General features: G+C 40.0%; 1 protein-coding gene across 4 annotated transcripts in view; it reads left to right on the plus strand.

Annotated features, from left to right (window-relative positions):
- The window catches only part of C2cd3 (C2 domain containing 3 centriole elongation regulator), a 115,697-nt gene that overhangs the window by 61,200 nt on the left and 30,964 nt on the right, over nucleotides 1-23,533 (plus strand). For all 4 annotated transcript variants that reach the window (XM_070035022.1, XM_070035023.1, XM_070035024.1 and 1 more), the window contains exons 25-30: nucleotides 7,066-7,204; nucleotides 14,217-14,281; nucleotides 16,327-16,532; nucleotides 17,783-17,916; nucleotides 21,762-21,923; nucleotides 23,194-23,414. In XM_070035022.1, coding sequence (XP_069891123.1) covers nucleotides 7,066-7,204; nucleotides 14,217-14,281; nucleotides 16,327-16,532; nucleotides 17,783-17,916; nucleotides 21,762-21,923; nucleotides 23,194-23,414 — 927 coding nt within the window. The remainder of the gene's footprint in view (nucleotides 1-7,065; nucleotides 7,205-14,216; nucleotides 14,282-16,326; nucleotides 16,533-17,782; nucleotides 17,917-21,761; nucleotides 21,924-23,193; nucleotides 23,415-23,533) is intronic.

The raw sequence follows: 23,533 nt of genomic DNA on the forward strand, positions 1-23,533 counted from the left end.
TTTAACCTCAGCCAGTAAATTATAAATGTATATTAGACTTCAAAAAACTTAAGATTATAGTCTATTTGTTCTTTAATGGAAGTAATAATTTTAAATGTGTCATGAGTATGAGTCTTACAAAAGAAGCAATTTTGAATGTAAGGGTGATCTGGCTGTGACATCTGTCACCCCTTTCTTTGATTGCCAAGGTTGATTTGGTTGATCTGGCTGGCTCCATGTGCGTCCCTTCTGAAGCTGCATGCTCAGCCAAAGAGGATGACCATCCCTGACAGAGAACTAGTCTTTAGTCAAGGGTATACAAGTAGCTGGGCTCCCCTGCTAGGACCTCCAAACAAAGAGGAAGCAATTTTTATATTCTTACTTACTGTCCCATCAAAGAAGGCTTTTTTTGGTGGTAGTACTGATGTTTGAACTCCATGCCTAGGACTTGGCTCTATCAGTTAAGCCCTTCCCCCCAGCAAGAAGCCCATGTTCAATAAGATTTACATAAAAACATTTTTAAAAGAGAAAAATGATAAATGAGTGGATTTAAGAATACCAAAGCTTCTTTGAATTTTGTGAAGATTTTTTTTTTTTTTTGGTCAGTTGTAGGGCCTGAACTCTGGGTCTGGGCGCTGTCCCTCAGCTCTTTAGCTCAAAGCGAGTGTTCTATCCCTTGATCCACAGTGCCACTTCCAGCTTTTTCTGCTTATGTTGTACTGAGGAATCGAACTCAGGGCCTTATGCATGCAAGGCAAGCACTCTACCGCTGAGCTACCTTCCCAGCCCAGGAATTTTTTGTTTTGTCGGTCGTGGGGCTTGAACTCTGGGCTTGGGCACTTTTCAGCTCAAGGGGAGTGCTCTACAGCTTGAGCCACAGTGCCACTTCCAGTTTTCTAGTGGTTTATTGGAGATAAGAGTTACACAGACTTTTCTGCCCAGGCTGGCTTTTGAACCATGATCCTCAGATCTCAGTCTCCTGAATAGCTAGGATTACAGGTGTGAGCCACCAGTGCCCGGCAGGAATTTTTTATAGTTGCATTGAAAATAATATTTAAGGAGTCAGGCACCAATGACTCATGCCTTTAATTCTATCTACTTGGGAGACTGGGATTGGAAGGATCACAGTTACAGGCCTGCCCCAGGCAGAAAAGTCTGAGAGAATCCAACTCAATGAAAGGAAGCTGGATATAGTTGGCATTCACCTGTCATCCTTGCAACTGCCAGGAGCACAATGTTGGCAGATTGAAGTCCAAGCTAACCCAGAGGAAGCTGTCTCAAAGATACTCAGTAAAAAGCAGGACTGGAGGCGTAGCTCAGCAATAGAGCACTTGCCTAGAAAGTATAAGATCCTGAGTTCAAACCCTAGAAATGCCAAAAAAAATAATAATAATATACAAATGGTTTATATTTCTATTTTAGAGGCAACGCCCTTACTGCAATGGAAATTTTCAATTAGACAGGTACTTACATTTTAATAATGTGACTTAGGATGGGTGTTTGATAATTTATTCAGTATACTGAGTTCCATTTTAGTTTTTAATCAAACTCCAGCTTCATTTCTTACTATATTTTCCTTACATTCAACAACTTGTTCTGTTTCACCAAGTCAACCTTTGTGCTATTTCCTCTACTTAACCTGTCGTTTCTTGTACTTGCTCCTCCCCTTTGAAGAACAAAATTAAAATGACACCAATACTTAGAAGACCATGCTGCTGCCATCGCCATTATCCATAAACCTGCCTGTGTTCTCAAAGCTTTCCATGATGGCACCACCATGCGACCACAGATTACTCTGTAGCCTATTCATGTGTCTTCCTAGCAGGCTTTCTATTCTTGGGAGTTGAAGATACATGTTATTTATTTCTGTATCCTAGCATCCCAATCCTTATGATGTAGCTAAACAATATAATGTCTTCCTGTTTTCTGAATGTGCTCACATTACAAAGTTTATAAGTTGCCAGCTTGCAGATCACTTGTTATTTGGCTTCTTTCTATATAGTTAGGTCCAAGCAAGCATCAGGATGGACACCTGACTTTCAGACATTTCTGGTGCACCCTGATATCCACCCTTGGGGGTGATATGCCTATCTACTCCTTCCCCTCACAAACATTTGTGTGTTAGGCAGGAACTGTTCTAAACTCTGAGAATGCAGGTCTGCCACTTGTCTCTCTGAAATGTGCCTGATCATCTCTTAAGATTTTCTTCAACTCATCTTCTAAGAAAATGTTGCTGAGAGCAGTAAAGTTACTATGACAAAGCCTTTCAAAAATCATTCCCAGAGCCCCTCCAGCATCTGTTGTTATTAGAGTTCTTGATTATAGCCATTCTAACTGGGGTGAGGTGGTAGCTCAGTGTTGTTTTGATTTGCATTTCTTTTATGGCTAGAGAGGTTGAGCACTTCTTCATGTAGACAGAAGGGAACCCTATTGCATTGTTGGTAGGAGTGTAAACTTGTTCAACCACTTTGGAAAGTAATATGGAGGTTCCTCAAAAGACTTCACATAGAGCTCCCCTATGACCCAGCAATCCCACTTTTGGGCATTTACCCAAATGATCACAAACACGACCATACTAAAGCTCCCAGCACAACTATATTTATTGCAGCATTATTTACCATAGCTAAGATGTGGAATCAACCCAGATGCCCCTCAGTAGATGAATGGATCAAGAAAATGTGGTATATGTACACAATGGAATTCTATGCCTCCGTCAGAAAGAATGACATTGCCCCATTTGTTAGGAAATGGAAAGACTTGGAAAAAATTATGGTAAGTGAAGTAAGCCTGGCCCAAAGAAACATAGGTCCCATGGTTTCCCTTATTTGCAATAACTAGTATATGTCAGAGACAAGGAGAAAAGGTCAGATAAGTTGATGTTAGGAGAAATGAACCCCAAGATAAGGAATCAAATGGTTTTTCTTTCTTGCTATTGTTTCTAACATATTTATAATATGATTTCTTTGTTGCTTTGTATGTCCCTTCCCCACAGTATAACCCCTGTTTTCACTGTATTTGATGTTGGTATAATTTGGGGAGGGGAAGGGAAAAAACAATTGTTTAAATAGGGATATAGGTAGACCCATTGCAACAATGAGATGTACAAGATCTTATGTCGAAAAATGAACTTTACAGCTTTGGGCGGGGGGGGGGGGGGGGAGGGGGAGGGTGGCGGAAGTGGGGACAGGGATTTGGTAAGGGGAAAGGAGGAGACAACAATGCTTGATAAGAAATGTATTCATGGGGCTGGGAAGGTGGCTCAGTGGTAGAGCGCTTGCCTTGCATGCATGAGGCCCTGGGTTCGATTCCTCAGCACCACATAAGCAAAAAGAAAAAAGCCAGAAGTGGCGCTGTGGCTCAAGTGGTAGAGCGCTAGCCTTGAGCTGAAGAGCTGAGGGACAGTGCCCAGGCCCAGAGTTCAGGCCCCATGACCGGACCCAAAAAAAAAAAAGAAATGTATTCATTACCTTGCTCATGTAATTGTAACCCCTCTCTATAGTATTTTCACAATAAAAAAAACTTATTAATAATTTTTTAAAAAGGAAAATTAAAAAAAAATCATTCCCAGAACTGGGAATGTGACTTGCTGGTAGAGTGCTTGCCTTGCATGCATGAAGCCCTGGGTTGGATTCCTTAGTACCACATAAACAGAAAAAGCCAGAAGTAGCACTGTGGCTCAAGTGGTAGAATGCTAGTCTTGAGCAAAAGAAGCTCAGGAACAGTGCCCAGGCCCTGAATTCAAGCCCCAGGACTGACAAAAAAAAAAATCATTCCCATGCTTCTATAGTGTCCACATTAACTTTTCTGCTGCCTTCAGCAGTGTTCTTTATTTTTAATCTAAACAGTTATAAAAAGGAGTTGCCATTTAACTAAGAATCTTATGAATACACTACATCTTGATCAGTGCCACCCCTTTCAATATTCTCACCCATCCCTTCCAACCCATTCTTTCCCTCACTTTTCTTACGTAGGATATACATTGAATTCTTTTTTTTTTTTTTCAATTATCTTTAGGTAGTTGTACAAAGTTGCCATTTTGACTGCATTCTCCCCCCTTCTCTTCAGTCCAACAGTGTTGTAAGTGTGCCTGTTCTCTCAAGCCTTCGAAGCCTCTTCCTTATGGAAGAAAATGAGTGGTTCCTCTGTGCTAAGCTTTATGCTGAGGGTTCACAAGCAGCCCGAAACTAGTAACTTTGCCATTAGCAAAGCTTAAACCTGACGCAGCTTCAAATTCTCTCTGATCCTCAATATAATTCTGGTTCTCAAAATAGAAGAGCCTCTGCATACTTTTGTTAGGAAAAGCTCCGTGGTCTTAGCTGCTCAGGAAATGGAATGCAAGCGGATAGGGCTTGAACTCAGCAGTTCAGGGCCACAGCCTGGGCAACATAGCAAAAACTATCTTAAAAAAAAAAAATTAATACTCCTTTTTTTTGGGGGGGGGTCAGTGGGGAGCAGATTAGTCCGGGCCTAAGCGCTGTCCCTCAGCTCTACCTCAAGCTATAGAGTACTCTACCACTTGAGCCACAGTGCCACTTCTGGTTTTCTGATGGTTTATTGGAGATTAGAGTCTCACAGACTTCCCTGCCCAGGCTTGCTTTGAACCATGATCCTCAGATCTCAGCCCCCTGAGTAGCTAGGATTACAGGTGTGAGCCACTGGCACCTAGCTTCAAGTTTAATAGTCTTTTACATACTTACATTAGACAATAGCGGCAACTGAAGAACAGAGAACTAAAATGATTTGAAGTAACATGTTATGACCATAGTCCTTGTCTTAATGGATTGTAACTATTGATTTGCATCTGTCTCTCCCAGATAAAGAATCAAATCTGACTCATCTGTGCATGTGTGACACAAAGCCAGTTAATTTTAGCCTCATAAAACTAGACTAAATTTTGGTAGCATACAAAATTAGGCATTGCCTAAGGGAAAGCTTTTCATCCACTCACTTTGTATCAGATAGGAAGTTCTATTAACTAAATAAAATTAATTAGAATTAGAATTAATTAGAACGCTGGAGGGGAGGAGTCAGGAAACCTGGCTGGTTTTTCTTTTTTTTTTTTTAATTTTTTTAAATTTTATTTTATTTGTGAACATACTGTACAGAGGGGTTACAATTACATGGGCAGGATAATGCATACATTTCTTACCAAGCATTGCAGCCTCCTCCTTTGTTTACCCTTCATATCCCTTCCCAGCCTCCCCCCTCCCCCCCATCCCAATCCTTCTCCTTCCCCCCTCTCCCCCCCTCTCCTTCGCCCCCCCCCCCCACACCGACGTTGTAAAGCTTGTTTTGGACATGACAACTTGTGCTTCTCATTGTTGCAACAGGTCCACCTGTATCCTTAAACAACTGGTTTTTCCCCATCTCCTCCACAAGTTATACTGACATCAAATATAGTGAAAGCAGGGGTTATACTGTGGGGGAGGGACATACAAAGCAACAAAGAGATAATCTTATAAATGCGTTAGAAACACATGCATGAAAGAAAAAAACATTAAAATACATATCTAAGGGTTCATTTTCCTGACATCACATTATCTGACCTTTTCCGCTTGACTCATACATATACTAGATATTGCAAATAAGGGAAACCATGGGACCTATGTTTCTTTGGGCCTGGCTTACTTCACTTACCATAATTTTTTCCAAGTCTTTCCATTTCCTAACAAATGGGGCAATGTCATTCTTTCTGATGGAGGCATAGTTGGAATTCTATGCCTTCTATGGCTGGTTTTTCAACTGCAAGATAAGCCGGTGTATAATAAAAGAGCCACTTGCTTCTCTGTTCTTTGTAAAATAGAGAGTGACACCTCTTATATGTGACTTTCAGAGGTATTATCAGTACAAGTTTAGTGTTTAAGAAGAAATTGCCAGCAATAAAGTGTTATCCAAACATGAAAAGTTACTATTTTAATATCATTGGAAGAACTTTTGTTCTTGATGTATAAAACTACTTCCATACTTATGTAAAACACAGGAAATCCAGTGAAAACTCTTAAATAAAGTAAAGCTTGTTCATCTCAGTTCTTTATTTCTGTTTCTTTTAATTTTTATTTGCTATTATAAAAGTGATGTGCAGAGGGGTTACAGTTATATAAGTCAGATAATGAGTACATTTCTTTCTTAACCATCATCTCAGCTCTTTTTTACTGTTCCATTTGTGTTCTAAACTTGTGACAAATAGCACAAATTTGCTCTGGTCCACCTTCAATAATATTTTAGAACTTGTTCTTATCCAGAAATATAAACAGACCCAGATAAATTTCTACTCACAGGGGGAGAGCCAGGGAAGCCTGATACACCTGCTCTCCAAAGCTGAGTTCTTTATCACCTTCCTATTTAGCTCAAAGTTCCTGAACAGTCTTCCTCCAAAGTCAAAATAGAAGTTTTGTTTCAAATAACAGCTTCAAAAATAAAACACAGGAAGTGGCACTGTGGCTCAAGTGGTAGAGCGCTAGCCTTAGCTGAAGAGTGGAGGGACAGCGCCCAAGCCCAGAGTTCAAGCCCCACGACCAACCAAAAAAAATTAGATAGATAGATAGATAGATAGATAGATAGATAGATAGATAGATAGATAGATAGATAGATAGATAGATAGATAGATAGCACACAGAGGGTAGGAACTAGAGTGCCAGTGGTATGATCTGAGCAGTGTTGATAAACCCAGGGAGCAAGAGTGAAAGGATGTACTAAATTAGTGGCAGAATACAGTAACAGAGAAGTAGGTCCCTGGAAAGCTGAGCATGGTGGTTTACACTTGTAATCTCAGCACTCAGAGGCTGAGGCAGGAATATCTGTTCAAGGCCAATCTGAGCCACATAGTGAGATAAGGTTCAAATCGATACAGACAGAAAGGAAAGAAGGATGGGGTATCACTGGAAACATTTCAGATAGAGGGAATAACTCAAAATGAAGACCCAGTATTAAATGGGGTATCACTGGAAACAATTCAGATAGAGGGAATAACTGAAAATGAAGACCCAGTATTAAATGAAGGCTAGAAAGCTGCTTGTAGTTGTATAATCTGAGGCTTCCCCTCCCACATTCTTTTAAGTATGATCATTCACTTATATTCTCTTTCAGGGAGTCCTTTGACAGAGCGGAAAGTATCCATACCTAGTTGTTGTGTATCCTTTGCAACAGCCAGTGAGCCATCTCCTGTGTACACCCATGTGATTGAAAACACAGATTCTCCTATCTGGAATTTTCAGCAGCAGTCAAGGTTTGTATTTTCTGAATGTTCATCACCCTTCGAAAGTCAGCTTTTTTTCTAAGAGACAAACTCAGAACAAGAACTAGAACCTTGTGAAAGTGCTTTTTTTATGTAAGTAGCTATTTAATTATAGCTACTTTAATTTATAGCTGGCAGTGGTTTAAAGGCTTTGTTTCAGTGTTTTTAAAAATTTATTAGAGCCTTTTTTAATATAAGTTTTTTATTGTGAAAATACTGTTACAGTTACATGAGCAAGGTAATGAGTACATTTCTTATCAAGCATTGTTGCCTCCTCCTTTGTTTTTCCCCTACCATCCCTTCCTGCCCCCCCCACCTAAATTGTAAAGTTCGTTTTTCAGCATAGTGTCTTTTACATCTCATTGTTACAATGGGTTAACCTGTATCCCTATTTAAACATTTTGTTTTTTCCCTTCTCCTCCCCAAATTAGACCGACATCAAATACAATGAAAACAGGGGTTACACCTGCACTGTTATAGATTCTATAAATTTCAGATGATTGAAACATTCTCTACTACTAAGACATTCATGGCTGAATAGAAATACAAATAAAAATTTAAAATTATAATCAAGTGTGACAAATGATATAAAAGAAGTAAAAAATAATATGTAGTGTAACTCAGAGAAAAGATTATTTAGGCTAATTAGGAAATTAATAATCAACAGACTTTAGCTAATACTACAGAATGCATACAGTAGGTTGTACAGACAAGGAAGAGTATTCTAGGCAGATGTTTGATGCAATGGAAAGAGCCTGGTCTTTGGAACCAGAGAAACTTAGCCTCCAACCCCAACTCTTAGCATTTTCTAGTGGCGTTAATAAGTGACATAATATCTCTGAACCTCATTATTTATTAAGTAGAAATCATTTTCTGGTTTATTACAAGGCCTATATTAATTGACATATACTATATACATGACATATATAATATACATGTTATATAATATGTATGTAACAAATGTTGGCACTTTTTTTTTTTTTTTTTTTTCAGGTAAAGGGTAGGTTTATTCATCGTTCTAGCTGGCACCAGGCCATCTTGGTCCTCCACACGGTGGGGAAAAGCCTGGGAAAGAGAGCTGGGAGAGCTGGGAATGAGAGAGAGCTGGGAAAGAGAGAGAGAAGATCTAGAAAAGAACAGAGAGCAGAGACAGCTAGAAAAGAGCAGAGAGAGCAGAGAGAGGGCATCTGGGCCTGGACTAGGCCTTATCTAGGGTATGGGCGGAGAAAGGTGTGGCCACATCAAATTCAGATGTGAACTCAGCAGATACAGATGTGACCTCTTCCAGGTGTGCCAGTTCCCTAGGTAACGCAGGTACTGGGTGGAGACTTTGCTGCGAGGGGGATGGAGTCTGTGAGGAGGGTGGACCTTACATTCCAGCCTTTTAGTAATCATGAAATAGGGCACGGATTCTCTCTGGCTACTTCCTGCTGACAAGGGGCGTCGACAGTAGGTGTAAATGGCTGGAATTTGGTCCCCTCCCAGAGAAGGCAGCAGTCAGCAGCTGTCCCTTGGTGGCGTGAGTCCTTAGATGAAGTCTGGAGAAGTCTCATGAGGCATTGAGGGGCTGGAAAAAAAAATACTAGATAGCAAATAAATGGCAAGAGGAAGGACTTGGGGCTGAAAAATGTTGGTAGAAATGTCCCTAGTTACTTCTGACATCTGGTGACTCGGTAGAGAAGTCAGGTAACACAGGCAAGAATATAAATTTTTGTTCAGTTAATAGATAGACAGGTATAGACACTAGATGGGCAAGCTTCTTACTTCCACTGACCTCCTGACTCTGGTTAATTTTGAAAGGGCAGGCACAAAGTAGCTGATGTGACATCATCTCCTCTTACTCCTCTCCATGTTCCCTTGTTCCCCAGACTGGCTGAGTAGGTGCTCGTTGATGGGATGGCTTGTCCCAGTTGATATTCAAGAAGGATTGAACTCAAGGCCTGAGCACTGTCCCTGAGCACTTCTGCTCAAGGCTAGTGCTCTACCACGTTGAGTTACAATAGCACTTCCAGTGTTTGGCTGGTTTAGAGATAAGAGTCTTGAGCCATGCTTCCAGCCTGGCTCTTTGCAGGTTAGTTGAGAGATGGAGTCTTAGGGATTTTTCGGCCCTGGCTGGCTTTGAACTGCAATCTTTGCCACAAAAGCCCTTTATTATTTCCAATTAAAGCAACAAGGAGATCAAATAAAATAAGTAGAGCTTACCTGGTCCTTATCAAGAATTGCCAACAAATATTCTGCAATGACAAAACTTGTTAGATGTGATGAGAATTTTAGTACAGATATGCCCAGTATTTTAGAACCATGTAGTCAGAAGAATACACAAAACAAAAGGCAAAACTCAAAACCTAAAATTTTGACAACAATGTTTAGACATCTTTGCTAACAAAGCACATCACATGGTTGGGCCTCAGTTACCAGGGCCTGTGAAAAGAGCAACTTGTTAGCAAGGCACCTTAGAACAGATGGATGGAGTAGTAAGCTTGGTGGAAGGTTAAGGGTCAGATGGGGCCAAACCCTTAACCCACCATGTGGCCAAGATGGCGAACTCAAGATGGCGAATTTCTGAAAAAATGCAAGGAAACCCTGAACAAATAGATCAAGCCTACATTGGCTAGTCTTTGAGAAGGAACCTAGAGGGGGTCCCCGGGACCCAGCCTGCGTCGCACTGTTCAGGGCACAAGCCAAAATGTAGAAAAGAAAGGGATAGAGAAAGTTTGACATGACTGGCAGAGAGCAAAGAGAGCCTGAAAGTAAACAGACTTCTGACCATTTACCATTGCAGTGGCAAAAACTGTCTCCATCTGAGAATGGCATAAAATTAGGCTCTCTGGCTTTCCAGGGAGCGCAGGAGGCATTTCAAAGGGGTTTCACGGCTCAGGCATGATTCGCAGCACCCCATTAAGTGTGTAGGAGAGTCAGTCTGGTGAGTGAAGGAGAGCTGACCAGGCAGAAGCGGCATCGACTTCCCCCAGAGCCCTCTAGAGAGAAATGGCCAAGCCCCCAAAACCAAGCATCCTCGGCTTCAGAGGTGACCGGCCTTTCAGCTAAGGCCGTAGGAGCTCTCTGGCGTGACGCCACGTCTGGACAGAGACTGAGCGACAGAGAGCTGTAGAGAGTAGTTTCACTCACCAGAGTAGAGAAGTGGTGTGGACGTGGAGGTGAAGGCCAACAATGTGCTGTGTCCGCAGCAGACAGACAGGTTCGCGAAAGGCCCTCAGAACTGTGGGTATTCCTCAGAGCAAAAAGGGAAAAAAAAAAAAGAGAAAAAAAAAACAGAGAGGAATCCTACCTATCCTGACTTTAAGCCCTTTATCCGAGTCACGGCACCATTTATGTTAGGTTTTTAAAAAGAGGTGGCCAAGTAAGAACAGCACCACGCACGTGGTATTCAGGTAAGGGGTAGGTTTATTCATCGTTCTGGCTGGCACCAGGCCATCTTGGTCCTCCACACAGTGGGGAAAGGCCTGGGAAAGAGAGCTGGGAAAGAGAGAGAGAAGAGCTAGAAAAGAACAGAGAGAGAGCTAGAAAAGAGCAGAGAGAGCGTTCACTTCTTTGAAAGCTCAAAAATAAAGAGATAGGGGCTGGGAAGGTGGCTCAGTGGTAGAGCACTTGCCTTGCATGCATGATGCCCTGAGTTCGATTCCTCAGCACCACAGAAGCAAAAAGAAAAAAGCCGGAAGTGGCACTGTGGCTCCAGTGGTAGAGTGCTAGCCTTGAGCTGAAGAGCTGAGGGATAGCACCCAGGTCCAGAGTTCAGGCCCCACAACCGGACCCAAACATACATACATACATACATACATACATACATACATACATACATACATACATACATACATACATACATACATACATAGCGAGCCCCTCTGTCATAATACAGTGCCACTACAAAGTAACAGGCTGACATAGAGGCCCACACCTGGCTCAGGATTTATTCTTCTTTCAGTTACGAGTTATTGAAAGTGAGAGGTCCTAGGCAAATACAGTTATTCCAACACTTGAGAAGCTAAGACAAAGAGATCACAGATTAAGGCCAACCTCAACCTAGTCCCCCTCCCCAATAAAAAAAATGCTAATTATGTTGCTCTCAACATTACACTTGATTACCTTCTATAAAGTTTACTTGTCCACCAATAGAGTTTTATAATATTTTATAAACTTGATGCAGACTCATTAACCATTTCCTAGTTTCCCTCCTGAAAACCCAATTGAAACTTTACAGTTGACTGGTGCTCAAGATGTTGTCATACAGTGTGTTAATAAGAAAGGGAATTTTTTTAACATACTTATAATGCACTTTGTTGATTTTTTGTTTCTTTTTTATAACCCCTATTGTCACTGTATCTGATTCCAGTGTCCTGCATCGTGTATATACATTTTTATAATTTGGGGAGGGAAAGGGATATAACAAAGTGCTTAAATAAGAATACAGGTTGACACTTTGGAAAGCAGTCTGGAGGGTCCTTAGAAAGCTAAAGATTGACCTCCCTTATGACCCAGTCATACCACTTCTAGGCATCTACCCTGAACAACAGGAACCAATATACAAGGACACATGCACCTCCATGTTTATTGCAGCACTATTCACAATAGCTAGGATATGGAAACAACCCAGATGCCCCACCACAGATGAATGGATCAAAAAATTGTGGTATCTATACACAATGGAGTATTATGCAGACATTAGAAATGACAAAATAATGGCATTTGCAGGGAAATGGATGGAGCTAGAAGGAATCATGTTGAGTGAGGTAAGCCAAGAGCGAAGAGACAAACGGTACATGGTCTCCCTGATAAGTGGATGCTAAATCCAAAATGTTAGGTGATACGACAAAACCAACAGGACTTAAGAAACAAAGAACTCCCACTCATCTGGTCGAACCACTACTAAATATCCCCATGCTGCTGATCACATGTATGGTGTATAACATGTGAACACTGTTATATATTATAGATTGTGATAGACAATTTGCTCCAGGAAAGTTAGAATGAACTTGTGACTTTAAATGAGCATCATTATTCCATAATACTGTGAAATTCAGGAAATTATGTAATCACTTAATCACAATCAAAAAAAAAAAAAGAACCTTGGGGAAGGTAGAGAGGGAAGGAATGGTAGGGGAAAACAATGGAGTGGGGTAACAATGCTCAATAGGAAGTGTACTCATTACCTCACTCATGTAACTGTAACCCTCTGTATAGCATCTTTACAATAAAAAAATAATAGCCGGGCGCCGGTGGCTCACGCCTGTAATCCTAGCTACTCAGGAGGCTGAGATCTGAGAATCGCGGTTCAAAGCCAGCCCGGGCAGGAAAGACCGTGAGACTCCTATCTCCAATAAACCACTAGAAAACCGGAAGTGGCCCTGTAGCTCAAGTGGTAGAGCGCTCGCCTTGAGCTGAAGAGCTGAGGGACAGCGCCCAAACCCAGAGTTCAAGCCCCATGACCAACAAAAATAATAATAATAATAATAATAAAGGAATACAGGTTGACCCACTGTAACAGTGAGACATACAAGACTCTATGTTGAAAACTAACTTTACAATTTGAGGGAGAGGGAGGTTGGGAGAGAAGGAATGGTAGGGGAAAAACAAAGGAGGAGGTAACAATGCTTGATAGGAAATGTACTCATTACCCTACTCATGTAACTGTAACCCCTCTGTACAGTATTTTTACAATAAAAATATATATGAAAAAAGATAGGGAATTGGAAGAAAAATGAATACTGGTATTTACAATTCCCTTATCACAAAATTATTTCATTTGATCCTTGTAGGCTAATAATATTATCCCATTTAGTAGATGAGAGAAGCAGGGCTTAAAGAGATGAGTATAACCCCAGAGTCACTCAAGTGCTAAATAATAGAACTGGAATTTAAAGAGTTGTCTTTTGACTCCTACAGTAAAAAATCCTGACACTAATTCTTGTACAGTACCCCTCACTGATCTGGAAGTAGGGCTCTGTTTAGTGCCAGTGCTGTGGGAAATGAAATTAAGTCTCTTGGCTTTCTATGGTTCTCAATCCTATTCACATGGAGCAATGGCATCGGTTATAATTTAAAACAGTAATTTACTTCATGTAAAATGTGCTAAAGGTGTTCAGTGAATTCTACTTCAACTGCATCTACTATGAAAATTGGAGTTGCTTTACAGCTATACAGTTTAGCATTGGACTCAGGCACCTAAGACTCAAATCCCAGCCCTGCCACTTACTAATTCTGGTAAAACCTTAAGCAAATTACAATTCCTCTGTGAGCCTGCTTCACTATCTGTAAGATACAGATAATAGTGCCCCTGTCACAGGCTTTTGAAGAGATAAACTGTGTATGAAATATATATGCATGACACTGTGCCTAGGTCAGAGTAGTCATTTAATAAGTATTTTTTCCTCCTCGCTTATCACCATTCTCCCACTTTAAGGCATGAAAAGTATTTTTATTCATTCCATTAAAGCTGGTTATTGCATGTAGAGAAGCTCCCTTCCTCTACTTTCTCTTTCCTCTTAGAATTGAGTTTGAGCCGGGCGCTGGTGGCTCACGCCTGTAATCCTAGCTACTCAGGAGGCTGAGATATGAGGATTGTGGTTCAAAGCCAGCTCGGGCAGGAGAGACCGTGAGACTCCTATCTCCAATAAACCACCAGAAAACCGGAAGTGGCGCTGTAGCTCAAGTGGTAGAGCGCTTGCCTTGAGCTGAAGAGCTGAGGGACAGCGCCCAGGCCCAGAGTTCAAGCCCCACGGCCGACAAAAAAAAAAAAAAAAAAGAATTGAGTTTGAATGTGGTGGGTATGAAGGACTGCTACATCTGAGGAGCCTGTTTTGGAGTCTTGGCAATAAGTTACTTCCCCTTTCTGAGCATCCAGCCCTTCATTTTGACTACAAGATAAAAATACGTCCTAGAGGATTGCCATGTAATTGAAATGAAAGTTGTAGGAAAATCCTGTACAATATATAGGATATCTCATCTAAATACAACATTTATTCATGGTGATTCTTTTTCTTAATAGGCTATCAAAAGAGCTTCTTCTAGACCCTCAGCAAACTCTGGTCTTCAAAGTTTGGCATAAGGGAGGTATGAACTCTGCTCTATGAATATCTCTGTAGTTATATAAAATAAGTTCATATCCAGGTGAAAGTCCCAATCTTTTTTCCTTTATTTATTTATTTATTTTTTGCCAGTTCTGGGGCTTGAACTCAGGGCCTAGGCCCTGTCCCTGAGCTTCTTTTTGCTCAAATCTAGCACTCTACCACTTGAGCCACAGCGCTATTTCCAGCTTTTTCTGTTTATGTGGTACTGAGGAATCAAACCCAGGGCTTCATGCATGATAGGCAAGCACTCTACCACTAAGCCACATTCCCAGCCAGTTGTGATCTTTTATAGAAAGCAAGTAAATCCATAGTACTGATTGTACTAGAAACACAAATATGTGATAGAGGAAACTACCATAGCAGTCTGCATTGTTCTATGGAATTTAAATACTTAGAAATCATATTTCATTTGACAACATTTAGTATAGAAGTCCAAATATACCTTTGTGCTACACACAGTGATTTCTCTCCACTTTGTATGATATTTGGCTTTCTGCTGACTCTATAGTTAAGCAAAACTCTAATATTTTCAGGTCATAATATAAGATCAGAGTCTGACCGTTTACCCTTCCTTGTTTGAAACTTCCATAAGAGAGAGGTTTTGATTGACATCATGGTCCTTGAACAAAATTTTATCAGCTACCATTTTGTTTGTTTGATCATTCATTTTGAGGAAATGTCTTATAGTACAGGCTGGCCTCTAACTTAATACATACCCTAAAATAGCCTCAAACTCTAGATAGCCCTGTCTGGCCTTGAAATCCTCTCATCTCTGCTTCCCAAGTGCAGGCATTTTAAGTTTGTGTCACCTCTCACAGCTCAGCTATCACTTATTAAGAGTCATCACCCAACAATGTTATGAGAATCAACTCTAAAACTAAACTCTTGGAATTCGAATGATAGCTCTTCCTTTTACTGTAGCAATGTGGTCTTAGGTGAATGACAACTTTTCTGTGCTTTAATTTCCACATTTGTAGAATGGGGAGGGAGATGGGCAATAATAGTACCTATCTCATAGGATTGGAGGTTTTTGTTTTGTTCGGTTTTGAAATACTATGATTTGAACTCAGGGCCTTGTATTCTCATAGGGCTTAAAAGAGGGAAAAAAGAGCCTGATGGTTAAAAATGCCTTGTGGGTTTTTGTTGTATTTATTTAGTGAGTGGCAATGTCCTAGAAGCTTGACAGCTATATCTAATTCTGCTATATCTAATTTTATAGATGTAAAAGCTGGGGCCCAAGGAATTTTCATGGACTAAGATTTTATCAATATTAGTTTATGGAGCTGGAATTTGAACCCAGTTCTAACTGACTGTATAGCATTTACTGCTTATTCTTCACTATGCTGGTAAGATTGGATGATGCCACAAAAAAAAAAAAAGGTAGTAAAGACATCTCACTTGCTCACAACTTTGCAAGAAAGTCCTTGAGACTCTTATCTCCAGTTAACCAGCAAAAAGCCAGAAGTGGAGCTGTAGTTCAAGTGGTAGAATGCTAGCCTTGAGCACAAAAGCTAAAGAACAGTGAGTGCCAAGGCTCAGAGTTCAAACCCTAGGACGAGCACAAAAGTCTTTCATATCTGCCTGCCTGGTTTAGCTTCAAACCAAGATCCTCAGATTTCAGCCTCCTGCACAAGTTTACAAGCATGAGCCATCAACACTCGACTGAGCTTATTTTTAATTAAGTATAATACATTTATATACTAATATAAATAGAAAAATGGAAATCTCTTATTTGAAAACCACCAGCTTAAGTAAAATCAATGAAGCCTGATAATGTAGCAGAAGGAATGAGTGTTTAAGTTTGGGATGTTTTCTACTTACAAGAAGACAAAGCTCAATCCTCCCATTTCCTGCCATACAAAAAGGGAAATCCTAATCAGCTCTGGTTATCAGCTCTCAGCTTTATTATCTATGTTCTGTGAAGGCTTTGGAATCTCTGAACTCCCTAAGTCACCTGAATCAGCTTCTTTATCTTCAGCCTCTAATTTCAATGGCAAGACATGCCCAGCTCCTCTCTTTCCCCCACAGATGAAGAAAGAGTGATTGGCTTTGCCTCAGTGGACCTCTCCCCACTGCTGTCTGGCTTCCAGTTTATCTGTGGCTGGTACAACATCACAGACTTCAGTGGAGAGTGCCAGGGGCAGATAAAAGTTGCTATCTCCCCTTTGGAGAGTTTGGTACACCTCAAAGAAGAAAAACAAGCAAGACGTGGGGTGAAGACCCCAGCATCACTGGTAAGTGTACTGATCCTCATCTAATATACATTCTAGTGAAGAAAAAAAAAACCCTGTAAGAAGAGCCTTTATGCTGGTATTTTCTAACTTCTGGAGCATATACAACTTATATATTTGTGTCTTATGACCAACTCCTGACCTAAATGAGGTGACAGAAGTGTTCTAGAATTAGTAATGATAGTTGCACAACTCTGAATATTCTGAAACCCAGTGAATCAAACACTTTAGGGTGAATTTTATACTACCTATATTATACTTCTTTTTTTGTGTGTTTTTTTGTTTTTTGGGACAGGTTTTTAAGCTAGTCTTGAAATTGTAATCTATTCTCAGCCTTCCAAGTGCTGAGAATTATGGACATATGCCACCGGCTATGCCCATATGCCACAATAAAATTGTAGTGTTGAAACTGAAACCATATCACTTGATTTTTTTTTAATTCCTTTACATTAAAATTATTGGTCTTAGCCAGACATATTGGTGCATATCTGTAAACTCAGCTATTAGGCATAGGCATGGTCCAAGGCTGGCTCCAACAAAAAACAGAAGACCCTATCCAAAAAGAAATAAAGCAAAAAGGCTCAGTGGTAGAGCATATGGCCAGCAAGTTCAAGGCCCTGAGTTCAACTCCCAGGACCACCAAAAAAAAAAAAGTGGTTTTGTTGTTGTTGTTGTTTTTAAGAAAATGGGGTAAGTTTTCCAAAGAGTTCAACTGTAAAAGAAAACATTTTTTTAGACTGTCTCAGATGAAGGGAACTTTATTGAGGTAAAGACTTATTCATATCTTTTTCATGCATGCCTGGCCTTGGTCTAGCACAGCATGGTGAATCAATCAGTATCAAATAATAAGAGGATGCTTGAGGAAATGACCAAGAATTCACTGTTCCCTGGGTAGGAAATTACTTTCTTCAGATCTACTGTGTTAGTCAAGAAATAAGAAATATCAGTCAGATAAAATGTAAGATCATGGGGGCTGCCAACAGTTTATAAACTAGCTGGAAGAACAAAAGCATAAAGACAAATAAAGCAACTAAAGAGCAATCTGGTAACATAGTTTGTAAAGGAAGGAACATGATAATACCTACTTTATATTATAATTTAAAGCTTAAATGAGAAAATATAAATTGCTTAGCACAGTGATTACCACATAGGAAGTACTTAGTGACATACTGAGAAAATCTGACAAATTTATTTATACACTGCTTTGTTCCAAAGGATTAACCAGTACACCATTTTTTTCATTGCTTCTACAGATCCCAATGTATAATCCCTTTTCCTTTCCTGCCTCTAATCTGTGTACTGCATTCCCCAGTCTGATTCCAAAACAAAGCCAAGACCAGTTTACTCGCACCTCCTCAAAGGAGCTTGATTTCTCCTCTTCTGAGAGGTAATATCATGGTGGGAAGAAATGAAGTCAACTAGTGGATGTATGTGAACTGACTTGTCATTTATCTTTCCTTTATTAGAAGAAAGCAGAAAGCTTTGTGGAACTCATACCTACATACATGCACGCTCATACACATACCTCTGAAAACCCTAAGATCTATGAAAACAAAATTTATTATAAGATCAGAACTAGAGGCACGCATAGTGTCTCATGCCTGTAATCCAAGGTTCTTGGAGAGGTAGGAGGGAGAAAATCAGAAACCATATCTCAACAAACAAGCTAGGCAGAAGTAAGAGGTTTATGGTAGTAGACCAGCACCAAGCAAAAAGAGTTTCTCCCTAAAAAATAACTAAAGCAGCCAAGCACTGGTAGTTCACATCTATAATCCTAGCTACTTGGGAGGCCAAAATCTGAGGTTCACAGTTCAAAGACAGACTGGCAAGAAAGTCCATGAGATTCTTATCTCCAGTTAACCACAAAAATAAAAAAAGCAGATTTGTGGCTCAAGTGGTTAGCACCAGCCTTGAGCAAAAATGCTCAAGGGCTGGGAAGGTGGCTCAGTGGTAGAGTGCATGCCTTCCAATGCATGAGGCCCTGGGCTCGATTCCTCAGCACCACATAAGAAAAAAGCCGGAAGTGGCGCTGTGGCTCAAGTGGTAGAGCGCTAGCCTTGAGCTGAAGAGCTGAGGGACAGTGCCCAGGCCCAGAGTTCAGGCCCCACAACCAGACCCAAAAAAAAAAAATGCTCAAGTACAGCACCCAAGCCCTGAGGTCAAGTCCCAGAACCAGCATAAAAAAGTAATTAATTAGTTAAGTAATTAGTTAAATAAAACGAAGAGCCAGGGACATGGTCCAGGTATGAGAATACACCTGTTTAGCAAAGGCAAATCTCTGAATTAAAGCCTTACTATAGCAAGGGGAAAATAATTGTGGTGATGTTTGTTTTAGTTTTGGGGTTTTTTTTGTTTTTGGTTTTGTTTTTTTTTTTGGTGGTGGTATTTTTTATGGGAAGGCATAGAAAGGTAGGAATGAAGGGTAAACAAATGCAATCATGCTATTCAGTATATACTATGTGGAAAATGAACTATGTAACTTGTGGGCAGGGATGGGAGGGGGAATGAGGAAAGCAAAGGAATTATAAGTATAACATCTTAATAAAATTGTATTAAAATTTAAATTTAAAAAAAAAATGGAACTAAGCCTGGTGCCAATGGCTCACACCAGTAATCCTAGCTGAGAACTGAGGATTGTGGTTCAAAGCCAGCCCAGGCAAGAAAGTCCATGCGACCCTTATCTCCAGTGAACTACCAAAAATGAGTTCAAGCCCCTGGACAGGAAAAAAAAAAAGGAACTAGATTGTGTGTATTGTGTGTGTGTGTACACACGTGTGCTCATGTATAAACACCACACACATGGGTGAGCACAGTGGTACTAAGTTAGAACTCAGGACTTAAGGCTTGCCAAGCAAGAGCTCTACTACTGAACAATGCCTCTGCAAACATAGAATTTTTTTTACTATTATCAAAAGGATGATGTCTGTATAAGAGACAGTCTTTTCTTATCCTTAACTTTTTGTGGAAAAAAAATCATTCCTATCACAAAACTATGGTGCCAGCTTGTTTTGTAAAGCACAATTGTCTCAACTGGGTGCCAGTGGCTCACATCTGTAATTGTGGCTGCTCAGGAACTGAAATCTGAGGTTTACAGTTCAAAACCAGCCTGGGCAGGAAAGTCTATAAGACTCTTATCTCCAATTAACCACTAAGAAGCTAGAAGTAGAGCTGTGGCTGAAGTGGTAGATCACCAGCCTTGAGCATAAAAGCTAAGGAACAGCCCTGAGTTCAAGCCCTAGTACCAACATACACACATACAAAAGTTTTGATGTAGGGTAACTATATGATCCAGTAATTCCACTCTTAGGAATAAAAAATGAAAACACAGGGGAAAAGGAAGAAAGGGGTGACACTAATAAAGATGTATTATATTCATAAACTGCTTTGTCAAATGGCAACTCCTTTGTACAACTACTTAAAGATAATATTTAAAAAATGGGAAAAGAAAAAAAATGAACACATGTCCACACAAAAATTTACATGCAGTTTTGTTTGTAGCAGCATTATTACTATACAACCAAAAAATAGGAAAAAAAACTATCCATCAACTGACATAAACAAAATATAGTCTGTCTATATACTAGAGTAATATCCAACTATAAAAAGAAATAGGGGGTTTTATTACTCATCCACCCCTACATATAGGAAGTTTAGCTTGTATACATGTGAATATATTGAAGATATATATACTTATATAAATTTAATTTGTGAATATATTAAAAATCATTTAATTATATGCTTTAAATTATAATCATGCTTTGTCAGTTATATTTCAGTAAAGCTGGGGGGGTGTTTGTTTGGTTTTTGTTTTTTTTGTTTTTTGGGTTTGGGGTTTTTGTTGGGGTTTTTTTTGCGTGTGTGCTGGTCCTGATGCTGGAACTTAGGGCCTAAGCACTGTCCCTAAGCTTTTTTGCTCAAAGCTGATATTCTACTTCTTGAGGCTTTTCTTTTTCTTGCAGTTTTTTGGAGATCAAAAAGTCTCATGGACTTTCCTGCCCAGTTGGCTTCAAACCACCATCCCTAGACCTCAGCCTTCTGAGTAGCTAGGTTACAGATATGAGCTACCAGTGGCCAGATTGTTTTTATTTGTTTGTTTGTTTTCTGTTTTTGAAAAAAAAAACATTGTCTGGGGTTATATTCTTGAATGCTGTAATTAGGAAGATTTTTGGATAAATTAGGAGATTTTTGCATATAAAGGAATGTATTTGCTGGGTGCCGTGGCTCACACCTGTAATCCTAGCTACTCAGGAGGCTGAGATCTGAGGATTGAGGTTCAAAGCCAGCCTGGGCAGAAAAGTCTGTGAGACTTTTATCTCCAATTAACCACCAGAAAACCAGAGTGCTACTATGGCTCAAGTGGTAGAGCTGAAGAGCTCAGGGACAGCACCCAAGACTGACAAAAAAAAAAAGGGGAATTCATTTATCAAATATAACAGACTAATGACTGATTGGACCTCCTTATTAGATCATATTAAAGGAGTATGCCTAACACAGGAATACAGCAGCACCTACCAACTCATTATCAGATTATCTGGTGTATTCATCAAGGGTCAACCAACAATGAACCCCTAGCTCTGCTGATTTGGCCTGATGCACTGAGTAAGCCTGGAACCAGCTCTGTGCTTTCACACCTTGTACCACAACAACTTTATGTCCGGGTTCCTTAAGTTAATGTCTTCTCTAACTAGCTACAGTGACTCTCTTTTCATCTGTACCAATTTTGTGGCTCAAGGCACAGGCCCTTAGTTCAGACCCCAGTACCACTAAGAAAGAAAAAACAAACAAATTGATTTGGTACTGGAAGTGTGGCCCAAGTGGTAGCTTCAAGCACAAGGCCAGCATTTAAATCCAGTACTGAAAAAAAAAAGAAAAAGGAGAAACTACTAGAAAGGAATGATGGTGATAAAAGACATTACTAATTAATTAGATGCTTGTAACAAAGATGGGCCTGATAATAAAGACTCCATAAATATTGTTGTTATTGTGTTTATTTTAGTTCTATGTTTTAGAAAATCACTAGATCTGTGTCTTAGAAAAATCACTTAGGCAATAATGTATAGAACAGAAGAAAATGGAATAAGACTAAAGGCAAGATTATTTGGCATACATTTGTGGTAGTGAAGATAGGATTGTAGTGCCATTTCAGGAGCAAGTTTTGGTTTTGTTGCCCTAATAGTTTGGTTTTGCTCACATTAGTTGGGAATTTATTTTGCTTCCATTTTCTCTTGATAGAAGCAGTACCAAAAGAAGTCAGGCATTACGCCATGAACAGCATGTACAGAACATCCGCCGATTTCATGAATCCCTGCAACAGGGAGAGGCAATCTTGACAAGAGATGACAAACAGACCACATCACCTTTATCCTCCCACACTTCCATTCTGACTTCTCTCAGGTAAGTTTAAGAAAATACACAGGAAAACAATTGTGTATGGAACACAAGGTGAATTGGTAATGGCAATATGCAGTACTGCATTTCCATCAATTAGCTCTGCTCTGGAAGGTTCAGTAGAGGGAATCTCATGTACATCAATGTTAGGTTGCATCCTCAACAGATTCCTCTTTCTCAGCTCAGGTCTTTTACTCCTTCATTGGATTCTATTACTGATTAGTTAAACAGTTCAGATTTCCATCAACAAGTGGCTGAACAGAAAATCACTTGTGGTATATCAATACAATGAAATACTCAAAAATAAAAATAAATTATTTAGAACAGAATGAATCTCAATTACACTAGCAGAAGCTAGAATAAAATAATACACTATATAAATGATTTGTTTATATAAAGTTCTCAAAAATGAAATCTAAAGCTGGGCATTGATGGTGCACTTCTGTAATCCTAGCTAATCAGAAGGCTGAGATCTGACAATTCAAATTTGAAGCCAGCCCAGGCAAACAAATCAAAGAGACTCTTCTCTCCAACTAACCAGCAAAAAGCCAGAAGTAGAACTGTAGCTAATGTGGTATAGAGCACCAACCTTGAATGAAAAAGCTAAGGAACAGTTCCCAAATCCTGACTTCAATTCCCAGTACAAGCACAAGAAAAAGAAGGAATGAAAAAAAAAAAAAAAAAGACATCTACTTCCTTAATAAACATAGTCAAAAATTCTCAGTATGTTAGCCTGGAGTAGGACTTTCACTCTACCAAAGAAGACAGGTTTGATATAATAGTCAAAAATGGTTCCTCATAAAAAGATTACATCTTAGGGGCTGGGAATGTGGCTGAGAGGTATAGTTGCTTGCTTAGCATGCATGAAGCCCTGAGTGCAATTCCTTAGCACCACATAAATGGAAAAAGCTGGAAGTGGCATTGTGACTCAAGTGGTAGAGTGCTAGCCTTGAGCAAAAAAAGCTCATGGACAGTGCTCAGGCCCTGAGTTCGAGCCCCAGGACTGGCAAAAGAAAAAAAAGAGATTGCGTCTTTACTAGACTTCAGAGAGGACCTACATGAGCAAGAAAGAAAAGGAACAAAGTTGTTCCTGACATCAGAGTTTGTGATCAGAAAGATGAAAATGGTGGGGTGGAGAGAGACCACACTTTATTAGTAGGCCAAGTAAAAGGTAGTGTTAGGACCTGGCTCAGTTGTTATATAAAAGATTCTTTTGTTCTCCTTGAATGGCCCTTTTATAATCTTCCCCTAACACCACAATTCCCTTCTTTTCCAGGAAGAATCTTAGTGAGCTAGATCAGATCCAGCAGTACTTCAACCAGAAGCTTAGCAGGCCTTCCCTGCCTCTTAGCCCTCCCACTCATCCTGCCATCATACAATGCCTGGAGAGCCGTAAGGAACATCTCAGACCAGCAACCAGCAGCCTAGACCCTGAGAGCCAGTGCATCCTAGAGAAATCTAGTAGCCTGGTGTTGCAAGTCAGCTCCTTAATCGCAGGTATGACTTAAGGTCTTTTTTTTCCCCAACAGTTATGGTCACTAGATGCCAATTCAAAAAGCATTAAAATATCTACCTTCACTCAAACCAGTATGACAAACAGAAACAACAGTTTTTAC

The sequence above is a fragment of the Dipodomys merriami genome, unplaced genomic scaffold, assembly GCF_024711535.1.
Source record: "Dipodomys merriami isolate MVZ:Mamm:240054 unplaced genomic scaffold, mDipMer1.0.p SCAF_25, whole genome shotgun sequence".
Lineage (NCBI taxonomy): Eukaryota > Metazoa > Chordata > Mammalia > Rodentia > Heteromyidae > Dipodomys > Dipodomys merriami.